Here is a 21,696-nt window from a genome sequence, read left to right as displayed (position 1 = left end):
TATCATCATGCTTTTTTGATTCATACCTTTCACTATAGCTCTGCAGTTGAGAAGCTTCATTATAGGTGTGTCTTCAATGTTGTGTATACTTCATACAGAAAGTTTGGCTTCCCTCTGAAGAGGAGTTTGGTGTTAAGTATCAGTAGCCCAAGGGTTTTGTGTGTTTACCCTAATGCAGATCGGTTATTATCAGGTTTATAGTGTTCTTTTAGAACTTTGCACTGAAAAGATGACATTTTTGTGATAGCAGCCTGAGAATTACTACTTCGATGTTTTTGTCTCTAAGAATGAGCAGTTTGTGGCAAGTTCAGTTTCCACTAGCTGAAACGTGTTCAAAGCTTGCAGTGTCTTTGAAACTTAGCTTTACCCTTCACCTTGAAATTTGTCCCACTAGATACAACAAAGCTAGTTTGTTACCAACTTACCTGCATGTTAAACAATTTTTTCAAATATTCAATTCAGCTGAGTCATCAAAATATGCTTGTTCAACCCTCAGTTTCTTTAGAGGCAAAAATATGTTTATTTTGAAGGTAAACATTCTATTTATCTCCTTTACCAGCTTGATTTTTTTTTTTTTTAACTCTTTGAAGAACACCAATAAGAAGGAATGCAAAGATAGAAGCATTAGAAGTGTCCCCATCCTAGAGGAGTGTTTCAAAGGGCAGTTTGCACTTGACCCCTGCTTCTTCATAACGCTCCACTTAACTTTGCTTTTAAGTTTAGCTGTCTGTGGGTAACACTGCAGCTTACTATCAGAAGTAGTTAAGGCAAACACAGAGCTTAATGCAGTACTTCTAAGGTTTGGAAACATGCACAAGAGGAGTAAACTTCAACTCAGATTTAACAGAGTATAAAGTCTTTGACATCAGTGCCCACACAGAACTACGTAATCTAATTACTTATGTCTGAAGGCATTTATTCTTTAATCTTAAATTGTCAATTATATTAATTTTTGTCATGAGCAGTTTCAGTTTTATACTTAGCCTAGTGTTGTCAGCTGTAGTGTACCTAGTTGATCCAAAATTGCAAGTTTTCAGACCTGCTGATGAACTTGTCCTTTGTGTACCCCAAAGCTACTACTGTTTCCTCCTAAGACTCCTGGCCTTGAAGTAATTCAGCAGCTAATAAGTAACTTTGAAAGTCCTTGAGTTTATCAATTATAAGAGTTACTAGTGTCACAAAGATCTGAAAGTAGACTTTGGGAATTTCATTTCTTTTTCCACAGAAAAAGATGCTGACAAGGCTGCCATCACTACACTTGTGTTGACACATCATTTCTAATGCAGTTAGTTTGCATGAGACTGTCTTTAAGTTTACAGTGCCCAAAAGGCAATAAATCTAATTTTATTTCTTCTAAGCTTAGTTATGAATGTTCTGTTACAGCAAGCTGAGCAGCTAGGAAGAGAAGATCAACAGCGACTACATCGAAATAGAAAACTGGTGCTCATGGTAGATTTGGATCAGACATTGATCCATACTACAGAACAGCACTGCCAACAAATGTCTAATAAGGTAAGTATTTGGTTTTAACTTTCAAACCAAAGTAACAACAGGGATATTTCTAACAATATCCATGATTAGGTAAAATTGTAGTTGAAGACTAACAGAAAATGTGAGAAATAAGTCCTCTGAAATATATTCCTTTTTTCTGTCCATTTAAATTGATTGTATGTTTTCTTCCATTTATGCTTTCCTGCACCTTTCCATTCTAATAACTTTAAGAGAGAAGTTTCAGGTAGCTATTTTTAATGTCTGCTTTCCTTCCTCTACAGTTCACAAGCTGAGAACTCAGTAATGAGACTTTTTTTCTTTTCCCCTCCATGTCTGAGGTGGATATAGTGAATTACTGTTTGAAGTCCCTCTTTCGATAATCCTGTGTGTTACTGCATCTGTCATTCCTTGAATATGTTTAGAGATTTTTTTTCTTTAATTTTGTTTTTCTGGGGGGAGAGCGAAGTTCGGGTGTTGCTATTTAATTCTTCCTGAAACATTCATCATTGCACTGATAGGGACTATCATTTCCAGTTTGGAAACTTAAAAAAACTAAAAATAATAATAAAAAAAAAAAACAACGACATGTTAGAATGTATCTACAGTGTCTTGTAAAGGAGGATGCAAATTCAAACTTGTCGTGCAAACTACAGCTGCTTAGTTGATCTTTTTTTCCTCTTGTCATTTTCGCATGTCCAGTAGGTTCAACATGCATTAACTCATGCTAGCAAAAAGCAAGCTGTAAATGTACTTTGTAGAGGAAAAGGAACAGTGAATGTTCAGCTTAAAGATCAAAAAACCTTGTCTATTTGAAAAGCTATGCCTCCCTCTGTATAAATAAATGGTTTAAACAAAAACATTTTTAAAAGATTGTGAGATTTTTATCTGGGATCTTTATCTGCAAAATTCCTTCCTGGTTTTCTATTTGATGGTATATTTCCATAGACATAATGTTTTTTTATCCAGCAAAGTCTTTCTCTGAGCCCAATATGTACTAAAACTAATCTGAGTGAAGTTCACTGAATAGCATTGATTGAATTGGGATCCTGAACTTTCTGAGAAATTTCTCAAGTTGCTTTGTTCAGGTTGGTTTGCCATAAATAAAGATTTGAATGGAAGCTACCTCAATCATAAACTTTTTCAAATGCGGGAAGGTACACTGGAAACTGCCTGGCACAGAGCAAAAACATGCTTTGGATTTTGTTCATCCACATAGTTTTTGTGGCTAAAACTCGCTTTAGCCTAGTCAGACCAAATAAAAGTAGTGAAAGTGATGGAAGAGGGAATAGCACATTTTTGTTTGTTATCTTGATAATATGAAACATGCTTTTTCTTCTAGGGAATATTTCATTTCCAGTTAGGTCGAGGTGAGCCTATGTTGCATACTCGTTTGCGTCCTCATTGTAAGGAATTCCTGGAAAAAATTGCCAAGCTGTATGAATTACATGTTTTTACTTTTGGCAGCAGACTGTATGCACATACAATTGCAGGTGAGTAGCATGTTACACTTAACAATATTTGCGCTATCAGGCTTTATATTTATATAACTAGTTTTCTTTCTGTGGTTGTTTTCAGGTATTTGTTCTTTGTTTTGTGCAAAAAACGTATTTCAGTAAACAGGATTCTTGGTTCACTTACAAGGCAGTGCCTATATGGCCTGTAATTTTAGAAATAATCCTTTTCTTCCTTTCAGACATGCTTATTTTGCTTCCCTGATGGTTAGAGAATTAGACTGTGGCATGACAACTAGTGCCTTCCTATTTAATTAAGAAGTTATATTGATGGACTCTAAAAATGATCTACAAATCACTTGTCTTAAAATCTAAAGTAATTCCGTAAAAATCAACAACATGAAATTCTCTCTTCCTGTGAGGAACATACCCAGACATACATACACTCACATACACCCTGCTGTTCCCATTCACCAAAGGAAGTTTGGCTGCTAAAAATCAATTTACAGAAGTTCTGTTTGTGTTCTGGAGCTGAGATATGCTTATTTGAGGAAAAGCACAGATCTAGCAGTATTTTCACCTATTTTTCCTCAAGAACGTAGAACTGTTTTCTCCTAGTAACTGGAAACTTACATTTAAATTATAGCAATAGTAGTCTGTGGTGTGGGTCACTGGCTGAAATGTTTTCCTGTTTCCAGCAACTGTAAAAGAAACCTACCCTGTTGTGAAAACATACGAGTCAAATTCATGTTAGAAGTGTTAACCCTGGGTTTAAACTGTAAAATTGGCTTTCAGTCCTTTGACAGAATAGCATTTTCAGTGCAGACTTTCCTTAGTCTGTCAGACTTAGACAGTATAACTCGCAATGTTTTAGCTTATGACTTTGGATGTCAAACTGTCCTGGCTGCTGTTCTGTGTCTCCTAGCTTTTTTTGTCTTTCGTATCGGCTTTTTTTGTGTCATGTTGCCACAAGTGCATTGAGCAATGCTATCCCGGTGATCCCACTTGTTGGCAAGAAAGGAAGATTCCAAAATAGTTAGATAGCTAACTATCCTAGTTAGCGCTAGAACAGTTCAGAAAACAATTGTGTAAGTAGAGAATTCTTCATGCATGTTAAACAAGCCACAGAAGATGCTTATAATAATAGAATTCTCAAATCATAAAGTGATACCTGCTTGTGGTCCAGCTGATGTTCCTTGGAAGTTCAGGAAAGCGTATCCTGTCCTGTCCATCCAAGTGAACATTTCTACATTACTTTCTATTTACTGACCGAGAAGAAGAATCTTCTGAAAGCTTTGTCGTGCCTTAACACTTTTGTACCTTGCTGTCTTCCTTGCTGTGGTTATTTCTTGTGTAGCAAAAGGGATCTTAAGGTCCTTTCCAACCCTAACTATTCTATGATTCTTATATGCTAGGTCTAAATAATTGTAACTGGTAAAGGAAAGTAGGTGGGCAAGATTCCTTACTTGGATCTATGTGCCAAAAATCTGCATGTGGCCAGGGAGAATGAGTCACAGACATAGTTAACTCATGATATGTATGTGCTTCCCCAGTGATTGATCATCTCTCAGTGTGTGATTTGGTCATGTGTTTGCTTACTTTAATCTCTGAGCTAAAATTTTGATTACCCTGTAGTCCCCATGCTGGCACAGGCTGGTACTTGACAAGCGTATTTGTGGGCATCATACTTGAGCTGCTCCATCTGTTCCTCAGAGGAAATAGCCACCAAATGAGCAAACTAGGGTATTACTGCTTCCTGACATCCCCAGACTTCTGGATTTTTGCCTGAAACTTTCTGACTTCATTGAAAGTGTTCAAACTGCAAGTTTCAGCTGAAATATGTTGCTATGGAGAAGTGGTTGATAACACCATTTGTTGCACGTACTCACCTGTGTAACCTAGATGCAGGAACAGAGAAATGTATAGCTAATACACACAGAGAACACTTGATGGCAGTATTGGTTAAATTATCTCTCAGAGTTGTCAGTCTGGTATTTTACTGTTATCCCTCTGTTACAGAAAGGAAGGACTTGTAATGAATCTTTTCTCGTAAGGAAAAAAGGTTGTGTTGTTAGGTCCTCCATATGTATCCTAGATTTCTTTGTGAAATCAGGTTCTCCATATAGGACCTATAGGACTCTGTAGTTCTCCGTTTCTGGGCGAAATCTAGACACTGAGCTGCTACTTGCATGTTCTGGAAGGCTTTTTCCTCATTTGCAAACAGATGACAGAAATCCTTTTCTCTCATCCCAGCAGACCATATCAGCTGTTAAGTGGCATTAGCTGATATTTGTAAACACCATTTATATCTGCCTGAAGTAGTTTATCCTAAACCCTTTCTTAATTTGACATATTTAGAAATCGGTATCTTGTAGTACGGTTATGAAGAAGAATTTTACATTTTTATCTAGAGCTTCCTGTAGTATTTCTCTTATAAATAATTACTTTGACCAATTGATACTTTTTTTCCTACTCTACATCAGAGAAGTTCAATGTATTTAATACTGAATTTGGCTTAAATTATGTTGTAAAAGTCAATGCAACTGTGAATTTTGAGTTCAAAGGCCACTAGGCAACAATAATGCAGTATGAAACCACTCTTAAGACTCCTAGTGGAGTTTAGAAAGTAGAACTGATTTGAGGACATTCATACATATGGTTTGTTACAGCAAGTGTATTAAGAAATAATTGACAAGAATACGTGTGTATGTAATCACCAGTGTCTGAAGGTCTCTAATGCTACTGAAAGATTGAGTCAACAGCTCTTTCCAGGTTCTAAAGTAGGACCTGAAGTAGAATTGGAGATGACTTTCAGTTTTAAATTTATTTTTAAAAGGACTTCTTCAAATTCTTGTTGGATCCTACTGTTACATCACTCCACTGGGAATTGCTATTTAACTCAATCTGTCTGTAAGATCTGAGACTTCCCCAGTGTAAGTTATTTACTTTCAAACATTGCATCTTGTGATGTTTTTGGTTTGTTTGTTTTTTTTTTTACTTAATCTTAGAAGTCTTACGTATAAGTTTGCTTTTGTAACAGTCTACGTAAGATCAGGTAACACAGCTAGATATGCCTGTATGTGCAAAGACCCAGTCTGAGATGCTGGAAAACAAACTAGGGAGGAATAGTCTCTGGTAGGTGAGTCAACTGAGTAGTCCCTCATAATATGTCAGTCAAAGGATAATGATAGTGACTTCAGTTTGCTCAAGAAACTGCTTAGAGGTGTACTTAGCACATTGCCTAATTCATGGGACTAAATGGAAACTCAGTTTTGATTTGAAACCACAAGTCTGTCTTCAGTCATTTTGACTTCTTATAAAGGCTTTAATTTTTTTAAACATGCTTACAAAATGAGAAATCCACCAACATTTATCCTTTTGCTGGAATGTTGCCTGCAAACTGATACTTCTCCATTAAAAAAAAAAAAAATCTGTTAAGAAAATTCATTATTAACACTCAGTCAGCAAACTGAGTGAAAAGTGACTGATCAGATTTCAAGGCATGGTGGTGGGAAACGGGTAGAAATAAATAAATGAAACAAGAGTACATGTTGGGAACACTTTCACTGTTGCTGTATACTTAATGAGCGTATTAAAAAACACAGATGTTCTTATCTCTCCAAAGTCATAGAAAATGACAACAAAATGCCCCCACAAAAAAACAGTATCATCAAAACAGGTGCCTTTTTTGGTGTATCTGTATTGACTTTTATTAAAGGAAAAGAAAAGCCACCAGTGCTTTGGAAGGTATAATCATTTTGAAACCTGTGGCTTCATTATTAAAGGTTAATATCCAAACAGTGTGCTATCGGAAATTGTGTTTTAATATGTAGGTTGTGAAAATATTTTTGTTTTGAAGGGAGTAGATTTTTTCATAATGAGTGTTTCCCAGTTCTTGTTACTGAAAGCAGCATAATAATGATTTTTTTTTTTTAATAAAGCAGTTAAATCTTAGTTTTATCTTGGAGAGTGTATCTGCATCTACTTCTTTTTAATGTAAAGTTTTTATTTCTTCAGGTATGTTCTATTTGCAGTCATAAACCAGTTAAAACAATTAATGTTTTAAGTAACATTATGTTACGTAGCCACTAGTTGTCTTGCTTGCTCTTGCATAGAGCAGAATCATAGAATAGTTTGGGCTGGAAGGGACCTTCAGAAGCCATCTAGGCCAATCCGCCTGCAATGAGCGGGGACATCTTCAACTAGATCAGGTCTTCTGTTTCCAATGATACTCCAGTTATGTCTTTTGGAGTCACTAAATCACTAAATAGGTTAGTGAATAGCCAATATAGCCTTTTCAAAATTTAAAGATATTAACATACTACTGAAGAAAACAAATTATGTATGCTAAATGAAAGTTACCTGCCATTTCCCTGAAATGTCAATACATCTGAGTTACATCTATTGTATTGATTCAGTTGGCTAGGCAACATCCAAGAGAAATCAGAGTTTTAAAACATGGTCTTTAAATGACCAGTGCTGTTTTCCATATTGTTATTCAAGTAGCTTAGCTTTGAAGGACCCTTCTCTCTTAAGATGAGCTTTTATCTGTGTGGGTACATCTGTAGTCAGCTGTATCATAAGTGCAATTTTAGTGAATTATCAAGGAGGAAAAAAGTATTTAAATTAGGTCTTTACCAGAGCATTATTGAAAAGTTCCAGAACATTACCTCATCTCTAATGCTTGTTTCTGTGCTTGGGCTTTCTTAGTTCAGCTTCATTTTCTTGAAGTTTTAGCTAGACAAGACTTCTAATGAATGCCTCATTGTGGTTTCACTATTTAATCAGTGCACATCTGTCCAATTTAATGTAGAGTGTCCCTGTGTATTCAGATAATAGAATACAGAAGAAGAGAATTTGGTTGGGGAGAACAGCAACTTATATGACAGCTTATGTAGTTTGTCAAAGTATCTGTGTGTATGGCAATAAATCTTTGTAGCTAATTCTCTCAATTCATTATGCCTAGGTACTGCAAGGGTCTCACTACAGGGGATGATTCTACGAGTTTGCAGCAATTCTTAAGCATAGCCGGGTGAGTTAAGGTTGAACCTCTGTCCTTAACTCGGAATTTTCTTGCTTTTATGGGTTTTAAGTTACTCCAATTATACATTAATATTAACTACACAGAGGATCAACTTTTCAGTTGCTGATTTTTATTCTTTTTGACTTTTTTATACCCTCTTTTTGAAGACCCAGCTTAAACATACTTATGGGAGCTGGACTTCTAAAAGGAGTTGAACATGTGTTCTGTGCAAATCTCAAAGCTCCTCTTTGAAAGAAAATTAAAGTTGATCCTTAAAATCTATAGTCATTTTGAACTTTGGTTCTGGCTGTTAAGATAGCCACCATTTAAGGTAAAATAAAAAAATCTTTTAAAAGTTGCCCCAAATAAGTATTGACTGCCCTGTATTGCTCAAAAAATGGGAAGTTAATGCTAAATTTAACACAAATTCAGTAAAATGAAAAATTCAAGTTAGCATGTAAGATGTCAGTTTCTTTCTGAGCGATTACGCGGCTGTGATCTGCTCATGAGGTTGAACTTCATTATTGGACACTAGGTTCAGAAGCATGTGCATGTGTGTTTGTACACCCAAGTCACCATTTTCCTAAATAATGGCATTTTATTTTGATTTTAAGATCAGATAGCACAGCTTCTTTTGGCTTGTTTTTGATTTGTCTTTTTTCCTGAGCGTAGTCAGAACAGTAACTGCAACTTGGTCTAAATATTTCTAGGAATCCCACGATGTATTCATTATGTGTAAATATATTAAAGTAGTTTTTAGAGGTACAACTTAAAACCTACAAATGCAAGAGCTCCGGCTGAAGCTGTCCCTTAACTTGCCCATTGTGCTTAAGTATTGCAGCACATTGCCGACTCTTGTGAGACTTCTCCGCAATCCCTAGGCATAATGAGCTAAGGTGAGCATTTAGCTTTAACGAACCACCTGTAGAGAGATAACTGTAAGTTGCAAAAATCATGTATCTCTATCATCTGCTGTATCTCTTCCAGCCTGATTTATGTGGCTGTCACAAATTTAGTTTTCATTTCAATTTTGGTGCTATGTTGAAGGAAAATGAGATGGGATTTCTAAAATTAATGCCACTGCATTAGTTACAAATACTTGATCCACTGTGCTTACCCTTTCCCCCATATAATACCTCATACCTTAAAATTGTCTGTTAGTTAAACTGCTAGTGCATAGATTAAAAATAACTGATTATATAGAATATAAGCAAGGAACAAACATCTTGAACATTAACTTCTTCATTTCTTCTTTCAAAAGGATTTTTGGACCCTGAAAAGAAGCTGTTTTCCCATCGAATATTATCAAGAGATGAATGTATTGATCCATTTTCAAAAACTGGGAATCTTAGGTATGTATGTGGGTCTGACACATTAAACAAAATAGGACAACAAAGACAGAATATGCTAAATATAATAAAAATTACTCCCTCTGTACTTAACATGTTTATAGTCCTCCTTTATCTGCTTCTTAAATGTCAGCATGGTCTCCATAAAACAGAGATGTTAGGTATTGCAGCATTTAATCTAGTTATTGTGTTTTGTGGTAGTATAACAGTAAGAATGTGAAGCAATGGCATCATGTTTTCAGTTACACTTTTCTTGTAATAACTTAACCTTGTTTCCATTTCATTATTCCAGGCTTCAGGCTTGTGGTCTTGTGTGATGACTTGTATGTTGCATGGGGTTTTTTGGTTGGTTGGTTTTGCATTTTTTTGGTTTTGGGTTTTTTTTTTTTCAGTTAAACAAAAATTTCAGTTTGAGATTAATATTTCAATATCTAGTATTCTGGCTTTCAAATGTGCTGTATATTTAGCAGCTTCTGTGGTCCAGTGTTTCTTGAAATTAGGCCATCTAAAGCCTTAAATTAATATTCTAGTCTAAATTCAGGTTCTGATGTTTTCCAGAATATAAAACCAAGGGTGTTGGTTTTTGGTTTTTGGTTTTGGGTTTTTTGGGGTTTTTTTTATGTAAAGCAAATATATTAAGTATTTCATAAACCTAGATCAAAAATTATTCCCACCTGACCATAGCAAATGAGAAGTTTGGGGTTTTTTTGGTTGCGACTTTTTTGTTTTGGGGGGGTTTTGAGTTGGGTTCTCCCCCTTCACCCCCACCTCGTGCTGTTTTCATATGCATGTGTGTATCGAGTACTGTACCTCTTCCTCCTCAGTGATATAAATATTAGTACTGTTTGCTTCCATTGTTCTGGTTGGAGTGAGTCTGCTCTTTGAAAAACTGTTCTTCTGTCTTTCCTATTTATAGATAGTGTATTGACCATGTATGTCATTGGCTTTGGGGCTCTTTGTTGACCTAAACTGTAAAACTGGCTGAAATGTTGTAATGCAGAGGTTTGTTGGTTCCTGCTTCTAACCTCTGGAATAGAGATTTAAAAACAGCTGTTTTCTTTTATTTTTTTTATTGACTTTAATTAGCAGGTTGGTATGTATATCGTGTCCTGCAAACGTGCTTGTAGCAAACCAGAACGTCAACAGAAACTGCTTTCATTGATAGTATTAATTTCTAAAACTGAATTAATTTTATCAACTGTTTTGTCTCTTAGAGATCTCTTCCCATGCGGCGATTCAATGGTTTGCATCATTGATGATAGAGAGGATGTTTGGAAGTTTGCACCCAATTTGATAACTGTGAAGAAATACGTATACTTTCAGGGTATAGGAGACATTAATGCGCCTCCTGGCCCAAGAGAAATTCAAATGAAGAAGAAAGGTAATTTATATAATTTTTAAACTACTTTCACAAGTTTTTCCGATTTTCAAATGTGTTTGATAGCATCGCTATTGCAACCCTGTATTATTGTAGTTGACAGAGTGCTCCTGCAGCACAAATGCAAGTAGCTTAGTAAAACTGGACTGTTCTTGTTCAAAGCTTTCCTTTTGATGGGTAACCACAGCAAAAGTGGAGTACTGGTACATAACGTTTTGGCTGTTATGGCTGGAGTGCTGATTTGGCAATACAACAAATCATTCAAAAAAATGGAGAGGAAGGCATTTTCTCTCCTCTGTGTAAAATAAGGCACAGAGAAAAATAAGTCTTTACTCCTCTCTGTAGGTTTTTTCTCCTCGGTTCCCTTCCGTGCCCCACTTTGGAGCAATAGTTAATAAACTCTGATCTCAACATACTGCTGAGAATGAATATTTTGTTCCTACTTAACCTCTCTGCCTAAACCGTGCTGCAGTAGTTTCATTGCCCTGAGGTGTAATCATAAAACTCACGCTAAAAAATAAATCCTTTCATGTTTGCATAGTTAACAAATAATTTCTGATGGCCTGTGTGATTTTTTTTTAAAGAAGAAAAAGAGCTGCTTACACAGCGTCTTTACAAAAGTAAAGTTTGTTAGGTTTGCCAGTTCTAGTTCTTTCTAGTAATCATTGACACCTAAAGTATCTTAACTTCTGAAAAGCCTGTCACTTCTGAACATAGAGATGTCTAACTGCATATGTAAGTTGTGTGTTTAAGGAAAAAGAAAATTCACTTTTGATTAAACTAAAAAAAAAAAAAAAAAAAAATACAGGTTTTGTTTCTTTCTTTCCTATGTTTTAGTAAACTACTCTACAAAACCAGAGGCATTGGATTCAGCAGTGACATCAGCAAAAGATGCTGAAGAAACAAAGAGTGTTATATGTGTAGAAGAGCAAAGCAATGGTCTCAAGCAAACTACAGAGGACGCTTGCACTGCAAATGGAGGTACTTCTGTAAGCAGTGAAACATCGGACTGGGATGTGAACTCTTGTGATAAAGTCATCGCCCAGGATACCTTAAATGATAGCAGTGATCACAAAGTGGACAGTGAGGTCACTAATGATTTGACAAATACAAAAGAATCTCAGATTTCTTCAGAACAAGGTGACACAACAGTGACAGAGAAGCAGCAAACCCAGGACAAGACAACAAATGACTTGGACTTTGAACTATCTAGTGACAGTGAAAGTGATGGTGGATTGGATACCAAAAAGTCATCCACTTCTGTATCAGATAGTGAGAATGAGGAAAAGAGAAGCTGGAAAAAATCCAAACAACCTCTGCAGGATGAAAATTTGCAGAAAGGGAGTTGCATTGATGTGGGTGAGAAAAAAGATGGTCTGGTGAACCATTCTGGGGACACACAGTCTCTGCCTAGTGAAAATATTCATGAAAAAACTGATCTTGAAGCACAAGAAGAAAGTGAACAGGAAAGTCTTTGTGATTTAGGAAATGGGTGTGCAGACAAGAAAGAAGCTGAAACAGAGTCTCAGAATAGTGAGCAATCTGGAATTACAATGGGTGAGTCCTTAGATCAGAGTATGGAGGAAGAAGACGAGGAGGATGATACAGATGATGATGACCATTTAATATACCTCGAAGAGATCCTTGTGCGGGTTCACACTGATTATTACACAAAGTATGATAAATACCTGAAAAAAGAGATTGAGGAAATTCCAGATATCAGAAAAATAGTACCAGAACTGAAAAGTAAAGTGTTGGCAGATGTAACCATAATATTTAGCGGACTCTACCCAACAAACTTTCCCATTGAGAAGACACGGGAACACTATCATGCAACAGCACTTGGAGCTAAAATTGTGAAGAATCTAGTACTGAGTGCTGATGATCCTGACAAAGCAACACATCTCATTGCAGCAAGGACAGGTAGGCACATGAGACAAGTTTTCCATCAGCTTTTTTTCCTGTTTCAGCTCATTCATGCCTCAAGTTGTGTTTTTATATTACCTACAGGCTTTAATATAACTGCAAGTGGAATTTAAATTAAAGGAAAGGCTCTTCTTAAAACAAGTTAGAAGCCTTTTTTAAAAAGGCTTTTTTCCTGCTTTTTGATCAAGTGTGGCTTTTAATTGTTAAAAAGAGGACCTGCTAAAATAACCTCTGATGTAACATGTCACGTCTTGCTTTTCAATGAAGAGTTGGTGGCACTGAATCTTTTGACTGTTAAAGATGTTGAATATAAACTTTAACGTTCATTTCAGAGAAAAGTTTATTGCGGTCTTGCTATAAAGTTTCAGCAATACTTGCTTTCTTGGTTTCTCAGATTTTGGCTCTTATGGTTTAGTTTCACTCTGTAAGGAGTTCAAACAAATTGTCTTGAGACTGGAATCTGGGGATAGCCTGTCACTGCTCCACACGTAGCCTATATGTCTTTGTCATGGAGAGACAATATAATGTTTTTCCAATTTCAAATCTTAAAATGCTTAACTTCAAAGTTCCTTTGTCTAACTTGCACTAGGTGGCTTCTGAATGTAGTTGTGCAGAAGATGCAGCTTTATGTGATGTTGTAAAATTGATAGGATAAATGTAAATGAGACCCTTCCAAACATACACATTTCTCTAGATGAAAAATGTTGAATAATGTTATGCTAAGGTACATGGCATGTGATAATGAGAAACATTTGAGGCTTTTTTTGTTGTTGTTGTTGTTTTTTGTGGCGGTTTTTTTTTTTGGTTGGTTTTTTTTTTGTGGGGTTTTTTTTGCTTGTGTTTAGAATGTCCAGTTGAGGGGGGTGTATACTTATATACATACACACACTTCTTGTGTTCTACTTTTACAAGCAAATTCTTCACTACCTGCACATTCTTAGTGAATCATCCACTAATGTAAATCTTAATATGGAAAATTATTATGACTTTAGATTTAGGTTACATTATATTAATGTGCTTTTAAGGTATTTGGATTGAGTTTATTAATATATTTTAAGTTAACTTTGTGTTCTTTTGAAAAATATATCAATGTCAGGGTGGATCATATTTTCCAGACTTTCTGTCAATCTAGACTCTTCTTCAGAATAGTAATGTAATGTTGGTGTTGCACTTCATACTTAAAATATATTCAAATATTATCTGCTAACTAAAACAAGAAATCACATGAAGAGTACTATTCCTGAATTGCCGGGGTGAAAAACCTTTGTTGTCAGTATGCAGAAACTGATCTCTGCTTTTAGTAAGAAAAGAATTGCACTAATTCAGAAAGAGGAACTTGGCAGTCTTTTCTGCCGACGGAGCAAGACTGCTGTCATCTTTTCACCATCACTTAATAATTATTTCTATAACACTGGCAGTGAAATAAAGGGAATTAGAGTGGGGGAAAAAAAAAACCAAACCAACATTCTCCTATAACCCTTTTTTTGTAAGATGCTTGTGGATTTGTGATGGTTTTTTATCTTTTTCAACTGAAGACTGTTTTTCTGATGTCTGGTTAAATGGGGGTAGTTATGCTGCAGCATTGCATGAGGGAAACTGAAGTTTAATCAGAGATTTTTAAGGTTATAAATTGTGTCTGGTCACAACCGGTTTAATGATAATTTAGCTGTCAATGTGATTTTTTTCATACTGATTAGGGTGTGGGTAGGCAGCAAATTCTGTAAGTCTGTATTACTGCTGGTAAGCTGTATAAATACTGCATCTGTGGCAAACATCTGAAGCACTGCTTGATGACTAATTGTTGGTAAGGAAGAGTCACACTTTTGTTTCCCGCTTTGATTTTTATTCAGAGTCAATGACCTTAGACCAAAGTTGCTCAGCTTCTTTTTTTTCTACTCTTAATGTGTTTTTGAAAAGGTGATTTTAAAATGTACCTGTCAGTTCTGCATGATCCCACTAACTGCAGACTTGGCACTCAGACAACAAGCAACTTACATGTTTACTTTGCATTAGCTGGGCAGTAGTAAGTAACATATACTTAATCTGCAGCAGTAGATACTGTTAGCTTTTGAATTTTGAAGACAGGAAGGATTTGTCAAGAAATAAGGGAAGAAGTCATTGTGAAACAGAGTTCCCTATAGGTCTTGGAGGGATGGGTTTTCCCTTTGCAAAGTGACCATGTGGTAGCTTGATGTCTGAAATGAACAGCTAACAAATACCATTTTAGGTTGTATTTGCAGCATTTTTGCTAGCCTACTGCAGTAAATAGTTTAGATTTCTTTTATTCTTGTCTGTTTCTCTGCAGGTAGGCAGCTTGCTTCTTTGCAGACACAGGTACTCTGAATTCTGAAAATAAATAAATCCTTCCTCTTGGATTATTAGGATTTTTTGCATTATATAGGAAGGAAAATACTATCTACCTGAACAACTGTAAAACATAAATCTGAGTGACAGAGACTAGGCTGCTCTATTGTCCTTTCAACTTATCTATGGGCTGCATAACTCTTCAGTTTTTGAAACATCTGTGGTTTGCTTTAAGCAACAGTAAACTGCACTGGATGATTTCCTATAGCTGTGTACACACTTGAGTAGTTACTACACTATTTCATAAACCTTGTTATGTACCTTTCTGAACAGATGAAAGACACTGTAGTTGATTTTTGTATCGAGTTTTTGCTAGTGGGGCAGCTAAAGGTGACCAGGTCACATAAAAATTATTCTAGTAGGAGTGGAAATTTATTAGTTTAAGGCTTGAATTTTTCTTTTCTTTTTCAAAATAGATTTAATTCTGTGTCTTTTCCTTATACTTTGAAATCCATACGGGAATAATTTCCTTACTTTTGTAAACATAGCAAAACTTGACATAGGCTTAATATCTTTAAATATCAGGTGGCTTAAAATACCAGTTGTACTATGAACTATGGCTTCCTTTATTCATCCTCATCTACCTACTAAAAAATGCTTACTCTTGAGTCTCTCTCTGAGGCACTGAGAGAGAACAGAAAGCCAGCAGCTGAAGTCTTGTTAGCCTGTCCTATGACTTGGTGTGCCATCTTCACATCACAGAGCTATGATGTGTCCACGGCTTGTTTTCTCTGAAGAATATTTTCAAGGGACATGTCTTTGGAGTAGTGCATAACTGCTTTTTTTAGTTCTTTTTTTTTTTTTTTTTTAAACTTGGGCACTAACAAGATAAGCCTGTTGCTTTTGCTGGTAGAGCACAGTGCAGTGTTAAAGCTGAGCTCTAGACATAGCCTCCATGCAGCACATCTAGCACAGTTTTGTTATCACTTAGTTCTTGTAGGACAAAATACTGAAGTCTGTATAACTTCCTTTAGGTTAATGTTGGAGAAAGGCTTCAGGATTTCATCATAAATCAAGATTTTATATGTAAAGATGGTCCGTATAGAAACTTTTTAATGATCAGATATTTCCAAGCAGTGTTTGGCAACCTGATTGCAAACTGCTGTAAGGATATGTTGACTTTAGTCTGTTGGAATCAGGAGACGGTTTTGAGAGTGATTCGGGTGGTCACTCACATTATCTACTTTAGCTCATCCTGGTGCAGCCTGGAATACACACACTGGGCTCCTCATGGGCGATACTGAATTAGAAGGCAGAGTCAGCTGAGCCCTCACAGGCATTTAGCCCATAGGTCCGAACTGAGCTAATCCAGAACAAGATTCCCTGAGTGCATATGGGGTGGGTATTCTCCCCCAGGACCCTTTTGCCCTGCAGATCTCCACGTTGGGCTGCACTACTTGCTATAATGAACATACCCAAATATGCATATAACATTTCTTCTTAGTCTTTGTAAATATACAGTTTGTCTCATTTATCTATGTTACTGAAATGCCTAGTGTGCTCCAGACTTTGGATGAGACAAAATTAACTGCCGTAAAGAAACTAAATGTCTTGGAGAACAGCTCCTGATGTTTATTGTTATGCTATTGATTTCAGTCACTTCTTGTAGTGTGAATTGCCAAGATTAATAGGAAGCTTTTTTGTTGTTTTCAACCCTTGCCTTGCAAGTTCAAAAGTAGAACTGATGAGTGCCTTCCCCAGGTTTAAAAATAATCTTTTCCAATATTATGTGTTTCAGGCTGTGTCCATCAGAGGGTAGAGGTGATTAATTTGGACTCTAGCTGCTTCATGTGAAAAGGCTTGTGTGTCTTTTAAACTTTTTATAACAATTTTAGACTAAAATTTGATGTAGGGAAAGGTGATTAGAGAGGAATAAAGGGGGGGGGGGAGGGGAAGGGAAGCCATCGAGAAAAATAGTTTGTTTCAAAGGGATTTTCAGCCTAATTGGATGATTCAGATGTTCCTAACTGCACCAAATTATTTATTGCTTGGATGGATTAAAATCCTTTCTGCTGTTTCTTCTTCATCAGCATTCTTCCAAATAGCTACACTGAGGAAAGGGGGACTAGAAGATAAAGCTATTAAGTATTGCAGTACTGTTTCTCCTACCCAGTTAAATTTGGTGTTTCACCAAATCTAAGAACGTCATATGTGTGAAATATTGATTTGTGAAATCTTGATTTGTGGCCTTCTTATGATGGGGCTATGGAGTTGCTGGACAAGGGAAGTGTGACAGATATCATCTACCTGGACAAAGCATTTGACACTGTCCCACATGACATCCTTGTCTCTAAAATGAAGAGATATGGATTTGACATGTGAATGGCTCAATGGATAAGGAATTGGCTGCAACTGAGCGTTGCAGTGGATGGCTTAATGGCTGGAGGGAAGGGATGCCACTCAGAGGAATCTTGCCAGTCTCTAGAGGTGGGCCAGTGCAAACTTCATCAAGTTTGTACTTCACAAGGACAAGTGGAAGGTCCTGCAGCTGGGCCAGGGCAATCCCAAGCACAAATACAGCCCGGGCAATGTGTAGATGGAGAGCAGGCCTGAGGAAAAGGACTTGGGAGTTACTGATTGCTGAGAAGCTTTGCATGGATTATCTTTAAGGTCCCTTCCAACTCTAAGCGTTCTAGTGTACATCTGGTATGAAACAGATGTTCATGAATGCAGAATGTGTATACGTGTGGAATAAGCAGCAAGGTGAAGCACCTGATAAATCAATGCAGAAACATCATTTTTAAAAAATAGTTGGAGGAAGCCATCTTCTCACATTACTTCACAGATTTAATATGAGGTAAAGGTGCAGTTTTATGGTTTTGTTCAGGTTTCCTGATGAAGTCCAGGAGGAGCAACAATTTCTTTAATTGTGTGAATGGATGTACTACAGTGTCAGATAAGCTTTTCTTCAGGGTATTATAAGCACAGTCAGTCCAGTAGCACCACCACCTCTGGTTACCTGTTCTGTATGCTTACTAGTGAAATCACATCCTGTTATATGTTGTATTCAGTCAGCTCAAGAGTTATGTGCAGGACAGTATTGCTAGTCATATCTGATATTTGATTCAGTATCTAACACAGGGTACAAGTATGTAAACATCTACTGGAGTTCTTGCTCTTGTTGCCTTTTTTTCTCCCCTGAAACTCCTATGTTTATGAACCTGACTTCAGCATCCTCTTTATGACAGCTTTCTTCCTACCTTTTTGTTGTTATTATGTCATCTTTGCTTTTCTCCTTTATTCTCAAAAGAAAGCATTTTGCAAGTTTAGTCTTTCCCTTTTTTTAATCCTTTCCCCCCCTCAAGATCTCTGAATCTGATCCTCTTTCAGAACCTCTGCTTTCTTCCCTCTGCAACATACCCTCTTTATAAATTAAGCAGTTTTGTACTGTTTCTAACGGCAGGTATTTCTACATTTCCTAATGAGGTGATATAAGTACTAATAATGTCTCCCATGGAAGCTCCCTCTGGCACTGTAAACTGGCTCATTTCCAGCAGCTGTTGTGTGAAAGTACTCTGGGTTGCTGATTATGTTTGTAACGGATTAATTTTAAAACACATTTCTTATGAGGGGATGAATGATCTGGGTGCACTGACCTCCTGTAGTGTTTTGCTTTTTAGCCCATTTTAACCTCTTGTACTGAAAAGGTGTGCTAGGATTAACACAAATGGGGCTATAAAATTGTTTACATTGAGTCTTTGTTGGACAGTGGTTTTATTCTTTCTTCATGGCAGATTTTGAAATATGGCATTTCTGAATAATTTGTGGTTTGGAAAAGGCTTTATCTCTAAACACTCTGTGTTTATCCTGGATTCTGAAATAAATGCCTTTTTTACTAGTGTGGAAAAAAAGCTTTGCATTTACTGTACAGCTCTTATATCCTGAAATGTGGAATTGCTTGCATTTGATGCTGAAAATAGAAGAAATGTATTTGTGCACAGAACATTTTTATTTTATTTTTATGAATCTAAATGTAAGAAAAATATATTTGTATCTAAAGATACGGGAGTAGGCTACCTTTTCTCTATTTGTTAGATTTGGGGAAAGAAAAAAGCAGGAAAACAGAAGCTTTCAGCACTTTGTGCAGAATTTATGGGCTTCAGTAGGAGTGAATAGTGTTTGAAGTTATGTATACTTGCTTCAGTTTCAGTTCCCCTCTTAATGTTGGGGGGAGGGCTAAGTTCTACTTGAACTTCTGCCTTTTCACATTTTTAAACAAAAAATGTAGTACATTTAAAGTGTATTTAAATGTCTTTGCAGCAAGACAGGATATGAACAAGTAATTGGGTTTAAGCATTTTGAATAATATGTAAATAAGATGAAATGCTATTGAGATGTAACAAAAGGGAAGAGTAATGACTTTCAGCTATGAGACAGTCAGATGGATGAGAGTTCATTTATCACATTCTGGCCTCGCCAGTATATGTGTAAAAATCTGATGTGTGAGTGTCAAGCCTAGACATATCAGGTCAGAATCCTTGGAGTTTTTCTCTATTGCATGTATATTTAGTGATTTATTGGCAGATTATACAATTCTTTGTAGTCTCAAAAGTGTCCAGTCCCTCCATAGATCTCTTTGATAAATGCTGAAACAAGTACCACAATTGATGAAATTACTTTTTCCAATCAAATAAATACATTCTTGAAACATTTGGACAGTCAGCTGTTTCTGGGAACTGACTACACTTCAAGGTTATTATATATACCTTTATTTGCTTCTTTCTACTTGCTATAAATCTTTGCCAAGAAGCATCAAAAACAGTAACTGAAGAGTTTCTCTCTTGTTCTGGCTTCTCCAGAGGGAATTTGAGAAGACTTGTTACTTGCATGCTGCATGTTGATGGTTTCATGGGGATTTTGTGCTAGATGCCATGTTCAACTTCACTTCTGTTGTTCTGCTTTGCCTCCAATACTGGCAAAAGGAGTTGGCTGTTAATTCTAGTGTACTATGGCGCCAGTGCTTTGAGAAGGTGCAAATAGCTTCATCCAGCTTGAGACTGAGGTTCTTGCACCTTATTTAGAGTCTCACTTTTATCAATTGTGATTGTTTTGTTGGATTGAGGAGGAGCATTGTTTGATCACAAAATGTTCTTAAACCAGTGTGTACTTAAAGCTATCTTCTGTGTTTCTGGGAACACTGTAATGTTATGTTTTGTAATAGGCACAGAAAAAGTACGGCAAGCTCAGGACTGCAAGGATCTCCACGTTGTAAACCCTGATTGGCTGTGGAGCTGCCTGGAGCGCTGGGACAAGGTTGAGGAACAGCTCTTTCCCTTGAAGGATGACTACATTAAAACACACAGGTAGGTGGGAACTTGGGGGAATAGGGGCCCTGAAAATAGTTTATTTATACAATGATGCTCATTTGTTAATGTAGCTTTAATATTGGTTTCTGATAAATTCAGAGTGGTTGCCATGCCTAGAGATTTAATGAAAGAATCCTCCATTTTTATCCACTTCTGTGCTGCTAAAACAAAAGACCATTAAGGGATCAGGAGGCAGTTCAGCGGCTAGAAGAATCAGGAGAAACGTGTGATGCCTGTAGTTTTTTTAGCAGTTGTCATTGTTAGCTATTTTCAGCTGGAACAGTTGACCCTGTCAGTTCATCCACAAGCTAACATAGGGGAAATGTACACATTCTCACAGCATGGAAATTTAATAAAGTATGGCATTTTTTTTTTCTGAGTGGTGAGGTGGAAGGTAGGAACAGAAAAATACAGCAGAAAAATCCAAGAGGGGCTGGAAGACATGAAGATAGAAGCAGAAACTGCAAGAAAGAAAATGAGAGGAGGTCTTGGGATGATAAAAATTCTTGAAAGAGAAAAGAAAGGGTTAAAAATAATCTCAGTGCACTAGGATGGTGACAAATGGAAGGGACAGCCAAGAACTTGGCTATTAACACAGAGGAAGTCAAAAGGCTAGTGAGAACAGTCCCCTTCAGGAAAGTGCCATGGCTACAGTAACTTATGACAAGATACTGTAGAGCCAGCTTCTGCTTCTTGACTCATTACCTGGTTAGATAGACTCCCATTAAAATTAATGGTGTCTTGCAAGCCTAACAGAGGACCTTCCCTTCTATGTTCAGGCAGGAAGGGGAATAGCATATTGGACTTTCTGTATCAAACTGATACTGGTGTGGTTAACTGAGTAGGCTAGAGATTTGTGTTCTGCTTTGAATACACTAGTCATTTGAGGCAGAATGTGTGTGTGTGCAAGCCCTCATACACACTGAAGACACCAAAAGTAAAGACATCTGGAAGTGAGGTCACTTATGAAATAGAACACTAGATGGAGAGCCAGGATTCAAAAAACTTAGGAGAGCAATGTAGCCTACTTGTGGCTTGATGAGGTTATTTTGTTTTTTAAAAGTGTTATCAGATCTTTTTTTTAATCAAACTTTGGAATATTTGTATGGTATGTTTGTCTCAGAGGCCTGGCACTGCAAAGTTCTCAATACAAATCTAGGTGGTGACTTTATTAACCCAACATTGTGCAACTTATCTGGAAAAGATTTTTTTCTCCTTAGTGGGGCTGCTTAAAATAGTAATTATGGATCCAAAGCACTTATGAACTAGGGGAGGGGTGAACTCTAGGAAAATATTTGCATATAAAATGATCTTAAGAATATATAAAAAAAAAATCAAGTAAACTTGAAATTGGTTTACCTTAAGTATTGACTCTACAAGACAACTTCAGAAATGTCAGAGAAAGCAT

General features: G+C 36.6%; 1 protein-coding gene across 3 annotated transcripts in view; it reads left to right on the top strand.

Annotated features, from left to right (window-relative positions):
• CTDP1 (CTD phosphatase subunit 1) overlaps nt 1-21,696 on the top strand; it is a 104,795-nt gene that overhangs the window by 19,269 nt on the left and 63,830 nt on the right. For all 3 annotated transcript variants that reach the window (XM_080611402.1, XM_080611401.1, XM_080611400.1), the window contains exons 4-9: nt 1,384-1,512; nt 2,831-2,981; nt 9,227-9,317; nt 10,529-10,695; nt 11,530-12,615; nt 20,144-20,285. In XM_080611402.1, the coding sequence (XP_080467528.1) occupies nt 1,384-1,512; nt 2,831-2,981; nt 9,227-9,317; nt 10,529-10,695; nt 11,530-12,615; nt 20,144-20,285 (1,766 nt within the window). The remainder of the gene's footprint in view (nt 1-1,383; nt 1,513-2,830; nt 2,982-9,226; nt 9,318-10,528; nt 10,696-11,529; nt 12,616-20,143; nt 20,286-21,696) is intronic.

Source organism: Psittacula echo, assembly GCF_963264785.1.
Source record: "Psittacula echo genome assembly, chromosome: 2".
Lineage (NCBI taxonomy): Eukaryota > Metazoa > Chordata > Aves > Psittaciformes > Psittacidae > Psittacula > Psittacula echo.
The sequence above is the reverse complement of the archived record's forward strand: the minus strand, read 5'-3'. Positions and strand labels throughout refer to the sequence as shown.